Source organism: Sceloporus occidentalis, unplaced genomic scaffold (assembly GCF_023333645.1).
Source record: "Sceloporus occidentalis isolate IW3139 unplaced genomic scaffold, rSceOcc1.0.p SCAF_5, whole genome shotgun sequence".
Taxonomy (NCBI): domain Eukaryota; kingdom Metazoa; phylum Chordata; class Lepidosauria; order Squamata; family Phrynosomatidae; genus Sceloporus; species Sceloporus occidentalis.
The window spans coordinates 35,559,328-35,571,635 of NW_028316985.1; the positions used below are offsets into that span (position 1 = coordinate 35,559,328).

The 12,308-nt window shown below is 40.6% G+C and overlaps 1 protein-coding gene across 2 annotated transcripts in view; it reads left to right on the plus strand.

The window, feature by feature from the left end:
• Positions 1–12,308, plus strand: part of SYNGR1 (synaptogyrin 1) — a 47,271-nt gene extending 34,963 nt beyond the window's left edge. The window contains exons 3-4 of one of the 2 annotated variants that reach the window (XM_089528224.1): positions 799–944; positions 4,963–12,308. In XM_089528224.1, the coding sequence (XP_089384350.1) occupies positions 799–944; positions 4,963–5,181 (365 nt within the window). In that variant the 3' untranslated portion in view covers positions 5,182–12,308. Of the gene's footprint in view, positions 1–798; positions 945–3,633 lie in introns of both variants that reach the window. The other variant, XM_089528225.1, reaches the window with a different exon arrangement.

The window sequence follows — 12,308 nt, forward strand, 5'->3', positions numbered from 1 at the left end:
TAATTAACATACCAGCTTTGAATTAAGCAGTGAGCCAAAGACTCTCGAAGCAGCCTTCCCTTGCTGTTTCACAATAACCTTTTCTTTCTGACTTAGGGATGTACTGCATATTTGAAAACTTGCATTTGCTGGAGTTAATGCAGATATTAGCACAAGGGGAAGTACTTGTAGAGGACAACTGGTAGAGGGAAGCAAAGTCAAGTAAAACTTCCCACACCTCCTGATTCTCCCCTGCAAAAGTCCCAGTGTCTGATGTGAGGATATGTGACTGAAGAATATTGCTGAATCTGAACAAGGCAGTGATTGTCTGGGAATCCACATGCAAACACTACATTGAGTTGAGTACCAGTATGAAAGAACAGTGGGATGTAAATGTGGATTAATCAATATATCAAGTGGGAATGGCAGAGAAAGAGAAAGAAGAGAAACAGGAATTCTATTCTGGATTGTATTTTCCTACTGCTGGGATAGGTTCTAATCTTGACCCCAGCAGGGAAGGGGACAGTATTTGTCAGAGAGAACGGACAAATAGGAGGAGATCCTTCCTGTCCACCAGTTTTTCCTTGCTTTAATATTATGGAGAAACATATGTTTGGGCATACATTTTTGTCTTTCAGCTACAGTTTCACCATGTTTGCCCTTGCAGTGGGGCTACACAACTGGGGTTTATTCCAGTCTGCAAAATCCAATAGGGTAGATTCTTTAGGATAGAAATAACTGAGGAAATGAGAAAACTAAAATGTGTGTCTATCTAATTTTCCCTTTCCCTCCTTTTGTTTTCATGGTTATCTTTCTCAGGCTTCTGGGCATTTCTCTGGTTTGTTAGTTTTTGTTTCCTGGCTGATCAGTGGCGTGTTTCCAAGAAAGAAGACAACCCATTGAATGAAGGAGCAGATGCAGCCCGAGCAGCCATTGCATTCTCCTTTTTCTCTATTTTTACCTGGGTAAGTGAGGCAATTCTGGAACCTGGCTAATAACTGCTTGTTTATTTTTATTTTATTCAAGTACTTATCACTTTTCTGCTTACCAAGGCTTTCAGACCTAGGTAAAATGTAAATGTACAGTATGTTATACTTTACAGTAAAATTCAGCATTACATACAATCCAGCTCACTTGTTGCAGGCTTTTCCACTAGAAAGTCACAATATTGGTCCACATGATCATTGATTGGACTATTGGGGGGGAGGGGGAGATTATGTATTGACTTTTCTATTTTTGTATAGCCCCTTCAAGAAGGATGTAAAATAGACATAAGCTGAAATGTGCTGGGATTTGTAACTATTCAACATCATTCTGCAGCATGTTGAAAGCTGTTTCCCTGTTATTGCACAAACATTATCTAAACACTTCAGGGGCTACAAATAAGGGGGGAGGGACTGCAGTGGGCTTCAGGGGCCACAAAAGTGGAGTCTAAATACCCATCCCACTCTGTATGATTTCCAAACATTACATGGGATGCAGCCTTCCCCAGCATTGTAGGCATACTTCAGCACATCTGCAGCATACCAAGTTGAAGATAAGAAGACATAATAGCTGAAAGCTACAGCTATGCTGTTACACTAAGAAGCCACTGATGCAATGGATCTAGACTAAAGTCCTGTTCTACTTTCTTGCTCCTTGTTTCTTGATGTATTTTTTAAAATTGTAATGTTGAGTGTAGCAAAGGTATGTAAGAAGAGACTATATTCAATACAGTGCATTGTTCCTGTGGGTTGTGTTTATGTGCGTGTGTGTGTAAATAAGGTGATGGAACCAGTGTGACATAGTGGTTTGAGCACTGGACTCTGGAGAGCAGGGTTTGAATTCCTGCTCGGCCATGGAAACACACTGGGTAATCTTGGCCACATATTCTCAGGCTGAGACAATCCTGTAATAGGGTTTTTCTTTCTGACTTGTGGAACCTTAGAGTTGCCGTAAGTCAGAAATTACCTGAAGACACTCCACAGCAACAATAACAACAGCAAATAAGGTGAGTGTGATGGAGTTGGTGCCAAATAATATGGGAAGAGGGTTTTTCACTCATAATAAAAATAATCTAAAATTATCCAATGAATTTGGATGATGGGAGAGTCAGAACAGATTAAGGGGAATACTGGTGAAAACATACATGGAGGATAATACTATCAGTAGTAACTTGTCATGATGTCTCTCTAGATTACTTTCAGAATAGGAGGAAGTGTCCTTTTGAAGACCAGCTGATGGAAAACATGAGCAGTAGGGGGCTTCTAAGTATACATTGTGCTTGTTAAAGTATTTGAATCTAAAAACAGTTAAGTTGTGATGGATGGAAAAAATAATTTGCCCTGTTCATACAAGTACCTGCAAGTTACTAAGATTAATAACAACCTGCTTGCCAATGTTGACCCCCCCCCCCTCCGAAAAACACATTGCTGGAGTACTTGTGCTCTCTGTTGAACAAATAGGAGTGAGAAATCCTTGCTAATTTAATGCAGGCTACTTAGAAATCTATCCTGATCTACTTTTGCCATCCCCCTGTTGTATGAACATCAGAAACAATATACAATTAATGTCCCCTAGAGTGGGTAGTAATACCCAGGTGCTGTTCATTTATAAATATTAATTCACATTCATGCCTTTAAATTTAACATTGCCAGCTATCTGGCCATGAAACTGATGGCTTGCAAAGTCAAGCCTCAGTAGAACCCATATACAGTGCGTCCGCGTTATACGAGGGCACGCCATATGCAGCTTCCAGCATATGCTGGAAGCTGTGCTGGAAAGACTTCTCCCGCACCCCGGAAGAAGCAATGGAGTGCACCGGGCACACACCACGGTAATGAGCCCCATTAGTTCTAATGGGGCTTCAGTTTACACATTTTTCCCTTACGCGGCAGGGTCCGGAACAGATCCCCCACATAAGGGAAGGACCAACTGTAGTATGAAAAGTGCTCAGGATAGCTTATTATTTCTACATTGTAGAAATAATGCAGTTTACCACTTTAAGGGCTGTAGCTCAGTATAATGAAATTTGTTGTCCTACAAGGTTTTTAGCCTTCTCTGCCAAAGATGATGATGCCTCACAAAACTACAAATCCCAAGATTCTGTAGTATGGATCCATGGCAGTTACAGTGGTGTCAAACTGCATTCTTTCTACAGTGTAGATGCACCCTGAGATTAGGAACCTGGACCCACATTCATAGGCTAAAGGTCCTCAACATTACCTTATGGCTGTAGCAAAAGTTGACATTGCATGATCTTTTTGTTGCTGTAGTTCAAACTTTTGGGAAAGAGCCAGGTTGCTGTGCATTTTATGTAATAAAAATTCTGCAGGATTTCTTTAGCATTCTAGGCACATTTCCCCTTTTCTTTGACTCTTGGTGGCTCTTGGGTTTTTCTGTTTTTACATGCTGCCTACTCCTTTCATTTATCACTTTTCCTGATGCTGGCAGATTTTGGGTCCTTCTTGATCACAACAAAGACTAGCACCCCTCAACTGTGGAAAGCTTTTGTTTTCATGCAGGATCATTTTGTAAAAACAGCAGCTGCCCACTGATGGATATCTTTCTTTTTCCCCATGATACCTTACTTTACTCATAGGGTCTTACAAAAGTCTTCCATGTACAAACCCTCTTCTCTAATGCCCCTTGTTCCATCCTGTTCTCTCCCTACAGGGCTTCCTGACATTTCTGGGCTTTCGGAGACTTGGAGAAATTACTTTTCAGGAAGAATACAACACACTGTTTCCTAGCTCTCCACCAGTGCTCCCCTAACCCCATTTCCATAAAAATTTTGAATATAAGGATGGAAATATTCAGGGTGAAAATACTTCCAATTCCCATTCTCAGGGACAGAAAGAAAGATAAGAGAGAAAGAAGAATAAAACATAAGATATTTGTGCAGCCGATGTGGTGAGGAGAAAGAAACCACCAGCATTCGTCAGAATTTGGAAAGTTGCCCCCATCCTTTAGCTCTAAGTAGCTGAAATCAGAATGGGTACTACTCACATCTTCCAGGTTTTTTTATTCCCTCTGTGTCCTCTTCCCAAGCTAATTGCAGATAACACTGATGTGCCTTTCTCTCAATCTTTATACAGTCTTAATATGTTTAACCACAAGAGGTCATTGTCAAAAAGCATTTTATACTTCTGCTTACTATTGTCTCTTCTTGGCTTACTTTTCCCTGGCACAATCCATAATACTGGAAGACAACAAGAACTGAGCTGATTCCTCGGTGCTTGTTTCACCAAAGAGCATTGTGCAAATAACAGCCTCTCTTTACCATTGCCTTGATCAGTTTTGTGTGTGGAAAGGGCCAATCTACTCTGTCTCCCTATTTACCAGCCTCTGTAGCCACCTAGTACTGGTATAAGCATGCCTGAATATTCCTAGTAAAAGCACGTTTATTTTGCTCTCAGGAACTTCGCAACTCAGCCCAGTACTGCTATTGCTGGCTACACAGTGGTGCATCTGGCACTAATCCTTCAGTCATTCCTGCCTGCCAGGCATATGAATGGGAAGAAGACTGATGCAGGCTGAAGCCCTTGGTATGTGTAGGCTGTGCAATTTGGGGATGCTCTTCCAGAAATAGGTGCCATGTTTCATTTGGTGAATTGGAACACACACACAGAGCCACTTTCTCACTTCTGCCACCCTTTTCTCAAACTGATGAAATAGTAGAGGCTGTAGACCAAGCCCCCCACAAAAAGATGTATCCTTAGAGCAAATTATTCTTTCCAGTTCTCTTTGTCACTCTGTTGCATCTTTCCTGAACTCGCGTTCTCCGTGGGCTGTGCCAAACCTTCCTGCTTTTTAAAATGCATTTGCGTTCAACTTGTTTAATTCCAGGTATTTCTCACGCACTAATTTATGTCTTGTGCACTAACCGCTACTAACCCACCTTCTGTTTGTTTCTCCTTGGTATGTTTCCCTTTCTTTTCCCCATGTCTTTCTCCTTCCCATTTTCCCACCATCTCTCCCATACTGCCACATCCTTCCTTAAAGGTGGGCCAGTCATTTCTGGCATTCCAGCGATACCAACTTGGAGCCGATTCAGCCCTCTTCTCCCAGGACTACATGGACCCGAGCCAGGAGGCTGGCATGCCTTATGCACCCTACACAAATGAGGCTGACACTACAGATAGCATGGGGACGTACCAACAGCCCCCTTCGGCAGATGCTTTTGATGCTGAAACACAGGGGTACCAAGCACAGGACTACTGAGAGGTGGTGGAACCCTCCCATCTCCCCTCCTTTTTCCTCTGCCCACTCCCCTCTGCCACCAACAAGCCAAGGTGGAAAACAGACACGTATGTACCAGAGCAACAGGTGGCACTCAGCCATTCTCTAGCCTTCTGGGTTTTCCGTTTTTATTTATTTTTTAAAAAAGCAGAAAAGCCTAACACCTCCTCCCTCTTCAGAACTCTGTACCAAAACCAAATGGTTGGTTACAAAATATTGTATGGTCCTTGCTGCAGTAAAAGAGTTTGTTCTCTCTCTTTGTCTGGGAAGCTGCTGGGTGTAGGAACCTAGTTCACTCTTTCCATAGGGGGAAGAGGGAAAGGACCTCAAGATAGTTGTGATGCGAAAGGTACAGCAGATGGGGATATGACTGGGTGAGATGGTACCAGCCTTTGGCATGTCTGTCTGTGCATGAGGAGAGAGGATAGGAACTGGATAGATGGATGGGTATGGGAGCAAGCAAGGGTGAGGGAGTGATGGAAATAACAGCGTAATGGTGTTGTAGGTTTACAAAGAGAAATGGATTTCCATTTAGTTTTATCCTTTCATTTTGATCATGAACAGATGATTTTAAAAATCTACATTGGGTCCTGTCAGAGCTGACTGGATAGCTAACCAGGAAGCTGTTCTAGTTAATGTTCAGGAATATTTTGGCAATGCTGGGATTGTGTGGGAGCTGTGGTTTAGTTTGTTTTGTAGCTTTTGGTCTAAATCCAGTCCGAGCTACACTAGAACCATTGGATCCACGAGAATTTGGTCATCAGTTCTGAAAGTTCTGCTAATTCAGTGGGTCTTTTCTAATTAGGCTTCTCATCTTTGCTTATATTTTGCTTGTTGGAAATTAGCCACATTAGGTGTCTATCACAACTATTTCCTGTGGCTGGAGACTCCACCTTCAGAGGAGTCCAATGGAATGCCCACATGTAGTTGGCATGAAGTATTATGTAACCACTTCACCAGTGGTAAAAAAAATCAGGTAAAATGAGTGGGAATCATACAACCCTGTTGAATTGCAGCTTCCAGTATTCTGGTTATACAATGTTTGTCTGCTGTGGTTTCAACCCTACAGCATCTGCAGGGCCATAATTCCCAGCCGTGAAGTAAGATAATAATAATAAAAAAATACATCCTGTAAAATTACAAAAGTATTGTGAGCATTTGTTTTTAATATGAGGCTTCTATTTACCGCTCCATAACTGATCTGTTTATCTCATAGCAACCTAATGTAGAGTCTGGCAGACTTGATATTACAGTTGGCCCTCTGTATCCATGAATTTTTTATCCACGATTTCAACCATTCATGGTTTGAATACATTAAAAAAAACCCAAGAAGCAAATTTTGATTTTGCTATTTTATATAAGGGATCTCATTTCGCTATGCTATTATGTCTAATGGGACTTGACTATCCATGGATTTTGGTATCCATGGGGGGTCCTGGAACCAAACCCCATTGGATACCAAGGGCCTACTGTAATTTGTTTAAAAATATGTCTGGAGGAAAGACATTTGAGAGCTGGAAATATGTGGGGACATTTTATTTATTTACTTACTTAGATCCAGTCAGTTCCTAGGTAAAAAGCCAGATTCAGTTAGGAAGATAGCCAACTATTGCCAACAGTGACCTAGAAAATCCCCTGAAGACTCAAACCCACCTTGACTGTGTACATCAAGCGCTGGTTGAACGGAATTATTCTGTCTTAAAGCCCACTGATAAATCTATTTTTCTATAACTGTCCTGTCTAGTTCTGTAACCAACTTTTCTGTTGGTTATTAATGGCACTTGTTCTCTTGGGGAAGACAGTAATTAAGAAAAGATTTTCTGGGAATAAGCCAGACCCAGAGGTTAGACAGGTTGATCTGATGCAGGTTTACGCAGAAGCCCCATCCAATAAAGTGTCATCCAGAGAAGATGTGTCTAGAAGACTGCAGCCAAAATTATTTTACTTGTACATATTAATGAACTTTGGGGGGAAAAATACTATAATCAAGAGTAACCTGGGGACCACCGTAATAGTATTAGGTAGCATGATATGCCACATTAACATGATAGCAAATACATGTCATATAGACAGTGTAATAAAGTAAAATTCTTTCCTGCAGGGTTAGGCCTTTCAGCAGCAGATAGTGACCTGTTGTTCCCATCAGCCCATCAAAGGGGCTATGCAGGTAAGGTCTGATAGGAATTAAAGTCCAATAATATCTGAAAAGCTACAGGTTCTCCAACCTTACTTTACCATGTTAACTTGTCGTAGTGACATCCATGATGGTCACAATGCTTATGATCAATGTCAGTATGAAAAAGCAAGAATTCAGTGGACTAGTCTGCAGAGCTATTATGCCATTTATCACTATGACTACTATGTCCCTTCTTTGTTTTCCTGGATATATTTTCTGGATGTTGTGGATTTAAGATGGAAGACTCTTTAAGGTCTTGTGCCAAACCATCTATGTTTCCCCACAATGTTTTTCCTCAAGAATAATAAAGCAAAATTTCTACACTGAACATTTTGCTTTGCTGGGAGAAAGTTTGTTGTCTGGTAGTTAGGGAGAGGATATTCCAGATTTTCACATGATTGAATTTCATAATTGTGATATATATATATATATATATATATATATATATATATATCCACTTTAACCTTATCTGGGCCTAACCCTTTCAGGAGCATCAGAAAAGGAGTGGGAGAACTACAAAGAAATTATATCTCTTGCTTCTACAGATTTATGTTGCAACGCATTTACAAGACCCCACTTTTTATGATTAATCAGTCTGATGAAACTACTTTCCAACTCCAGTTTCATATATGTAATTTGGGGGGATGTATCCATTGACCATTGTTTGACCATATTTAAAAACAAGTAGAGACATGTAATGTGACATCTTTGTTTTGGGTTCATTGCAGTATCTTGTATTTGATTCCTAATCTCTTGGTTCCTGACAGCTAGCTGTCTTGTTCCTTTGTCTCTCCTGTTCTGTCTACTTTTTAAGGGCTCACTTTAAGTCGTGGATGGGGGACTGCATGGCCCTCCACATGTAGATAAGCTCAACATTGACTCTGCTGGTTAGAGCTGACGGGAATTGCACTTGAGCAACTTGGAGAGAGTCACACATTACCCCATATTTGCCTTACTTTGTACATTTCAGGAAAGAATCTTATTACTGGCTAGCTGTAATACTGGCTAAACTAAGAAATCAGTGATTAGACACATGGATTTCATTACCATTACCTCTTGAAACCAAGGTATTATATGACACTGGACATTTTTTAGCTTGTGCCTGGATTAATATTTACCGTTAGGGTATAATAATACAGTACACCCTTGTTATCTGTGGGGAATCTATCCTACTCATTCAAAAGTGTAGAAATCAGAATAATTAGAGGGTCAGAGCAAGAGCCAGTAGATTACACAGCACTAAACATAGGTTGAAAAGATAGTGCTTGGCCATAATATTTTAGGCCGTTTCCAGACATTACACTTCTCATGTGTAGAGAAATCAAAGGTGTATCTTTCTGTTGCTGGAGGGACCTCCATCTTATAAAGCTCCCAGAATCTTCTTAGTATATGTTTGGTTTGACCTTTTGGGCATTCTAGCAATATATTAATCTTTGCCTTTTTTCATCTGTTTCTCTATATATGTTTTAAAATGTGAGTAGGGAGATGCTGTAATAGAAGAAAGATATTTTTAGTCTGCTGTTTCCCTTTGCTACTTCCATGGTATGGAAAGGGGAGATTAAAAAAGATACAGATGTAGACAAAGAGGGGATACTTCTTTAACTGATTAGATATGCTTCAGTTTTTGTTACTCACAGATTTTAAAAAGAGGGTCCTGAGACTACCATCAAAGGATGACGGGGAGGTGAATGACTATACAGTGGACCCTTGTTATACGCTGGGGTTTGGTTCCAAGATCTCCCATGTATAACAAAATCCGTGTATGCTCAAGTCCCATTACATATAATGACATAGCAAAATGGTGTCCCTTATAAAAAATGGAAAATCAAGGTAAATTTATACTTTTTTGGAATATTTTCAAACCGTGTATGCTTAAATCCGTGTATAAAAAATCAGTGTATAAGAAGGGCTGACTGTATTGGCATTGAGTCGTCCCCTACTTTTTTATGTGTGTGGTTGCTTCTGAATTCTTTCTGTTGACACCTCTTTTGTAGAGATTGGAAAAGTTCCTTTTTGGAGTTTCCACTTCCAGAATCTTCCAGCCAGCATGGCCACTTGTCATGTTGGCTGGCAGATTCCGGGTGTTGTAGGAAAAAGAGAGAGATAGAGGTGGTGGTGGTGGTGTTTTTTGCTTTTTGGTCTTCAGAGCCTGACAGTGTGTGGCTAGAATCTAGCAGGGAGTGAAATGAGGGATGTTGTAGTCCATTGCACATAAAGCACAACAAGGAACTACTGTAATCCCCTTGTTTTATGGTCCCAAGTGAAAGCAATACTGTATAGGGTTTAAGGTGTGGGGAATATGTTCTCCACCCATAAGCTTCTCTTCTATTGGGGTGGCCTAATATTTAGGCTTGTAGGTGGGTGGTGGGTTATTTTGATGATGGATTTCTTTATAACAGGCTAGGGAGAGGTCCTTCCATTTCATCTCTTCCCCAGAGGGAAAGAGAGAACTATAGAACTGGAGGGTGGAAAATCCACTGTTGGTATAGTTTTGCTGATGTCATTTGCATGCTTTCATGTGGGGGTGGAAGGGGGGATTTTCCATTCCACAACATCTGTTCTGTGTAAAGACTATAACAGGGTTTTTACCTTGGGGAATAGACCAAACATGTATTAAAATGTATTACTGTGCTATGGGGATTGTTTTTGCACCCATTTCCCTGTCATATATTAATACATTCCAAATTTCAGACAGGAATACTTTTCCCAATTGCACACATTTCCCTTTCATAAAACCAAAGAAAAACATGCTCATAAATACACACACCCCTGTGGATAGAACATAAGGTTAATGAGACACAACAGAATTAGATGAAAGACTATTGGTTGCAGTTTGTGTCAGCACACCAAACCCTGTATTGGATTGTAACCACAATCATTGGAGAAAATACTTTACATAGAAATAAAACATTCTGCCCAAATGGCATATCTTTGCCTTGCTCCTAATAAAGAATCCCATGGTGATCTCCAGCTTGTGTTCTCTGGCAGGAAATTTTTCCATTTTGCTTCAGGTACACTCAAGGGGGATGTATTCACACTTACTTGGTTTAATTGCACAAGGAGAGTCTGTACACCAAGAAACCTGTCTGATAACACTGTCAATTATGCATCACGAGTATTGGGATCAGAGTTCCGAGGGATAAAGGAGACATCTCGCTATCCAGAAGCTGCACTGCTGTGGTTTATCTTTGCTGCTGGAACACCTTTGTGCCATGTAGAGCCACAATGAAGTAGTGCTGCACATAAGTATTTACTATATGGTAGCACATAAACCTTTTCCATGTGGGGTGCGGGCGGGGTGTTTCCACTACCACCCTGGATAGGAAAAATGTTGATGGTCATGCCCTGTGTTATTCACTGGGTGGTGGTGTGTGTGTGCCAGCATCAATTCATTGCCATGCACACATCTCCATTGATTGATATAGACTGTGATGATCTGCAGGCAGTTGAATCTGAATTGCTAGCCCACTAATGCAGCAGGCCCACTGTATAAACTACTTCATGTTTTACAGAGCAGTACAGTTATACCAGTGTTCTCTTTAATGTAAAATGTGAAGGACAGGTGAGCATCATTTATGCATATTAGACATGTTCCAGAGAGCTTCAGCCTGTTGCAGTTCTTTCTACATTTAGACCCACATATCTCCCTTTCACACTTGTGTTTCCTTGTGGGAAACAATGTTGTTACTGTGTCAAATATGAAAGAACTTTATAGTGGTATTAAAGACCCTTATTGTGCTTTAAAATATTGCTTGGTATTTCTACAGTATAAAGTGCAACTTCCAGATGTAACTTACGTGGGAGAGTGAGAACACAAATCATGCACAGAGATAAAATGTTGCTAAAAAACTACGAGCATTTGAGATATCTCCAAGTCAAACAGTATAGTCAACCTGGCTGTCTAGCTCCTGATCTGTTAAAGCAAATAAAGCCCATCAGTAAAATACATGAGTCTGCCAGGTATCTGCATTCCTAGATAGGCAACAAAAATATCATGATGTTGATCAGTGGATATACATGGTTGGGTTTAGGTTGATAGATTCGAACATGCACAGATCTGCAGTAATTAACCCACAAGAAATGGGGGAGGAACCTGATAGGAGTGTATTTACCAACTCTCACTTCGAGGCACAATTAACTGAATATGGGTGTAGGTGAGCCAGGTTACCATTTTAAAAATCACAATCAGAACAAGTTATCTAGCTCAGGATGTGATTAGGCATGAGCTGTAGATACGACTATCATTACATTCCTCTTTACCCATAATGGCAATACATGAGTGTCCCATTATTTGGCACGTCATTTCATTGTGCTATCACAAGCACACAGGCAGAACCTCTGAAGCCAGATCAGATAGGTTGGTCTCCTTATGTGTCTACACTGGAGTATCTCTGAGAATTAAGAAATCATGAGTCAGTCTGATAATTGTGCAGCCTCAGAGCACTAGCAGTGTCACTGAGCTCTTATTGACTGTGCATAATATATAGCATATACTATTTTACTGTGGGCACTTTGTATCAACTGGGGTTTGGTTCCAGAACAATCTCCATCCAACCCCGGGATACCAAAATCCATGGATGCTCAAGTCCCATTATATACAGTGGTGTAGTAAAATGGCAAAGTATGCCATGGGTGGTTGAATCTGTGCCTGCAGAGGGACAACTGTATATATGATGGTGTACAATATGAAACTGTATGCATACATGTTCATACATATGTGACAATGGGCCTGGTGTATACAAAATCCCTCACAATGTCCAGTTAATTCCAAACTCCAACCCACTGATCCATTCTGTCCTCTCCAGTACGTTTCCCTCTACCAACTTAACATAAGCCCTGCCATCTTGACACCTGTGTTTACAATGTCCTATATACTTGTGGTTTTAAAAAAAGTGAAGGTGGTAACTACTGGTGTGTCTTATCAATAAAGTTA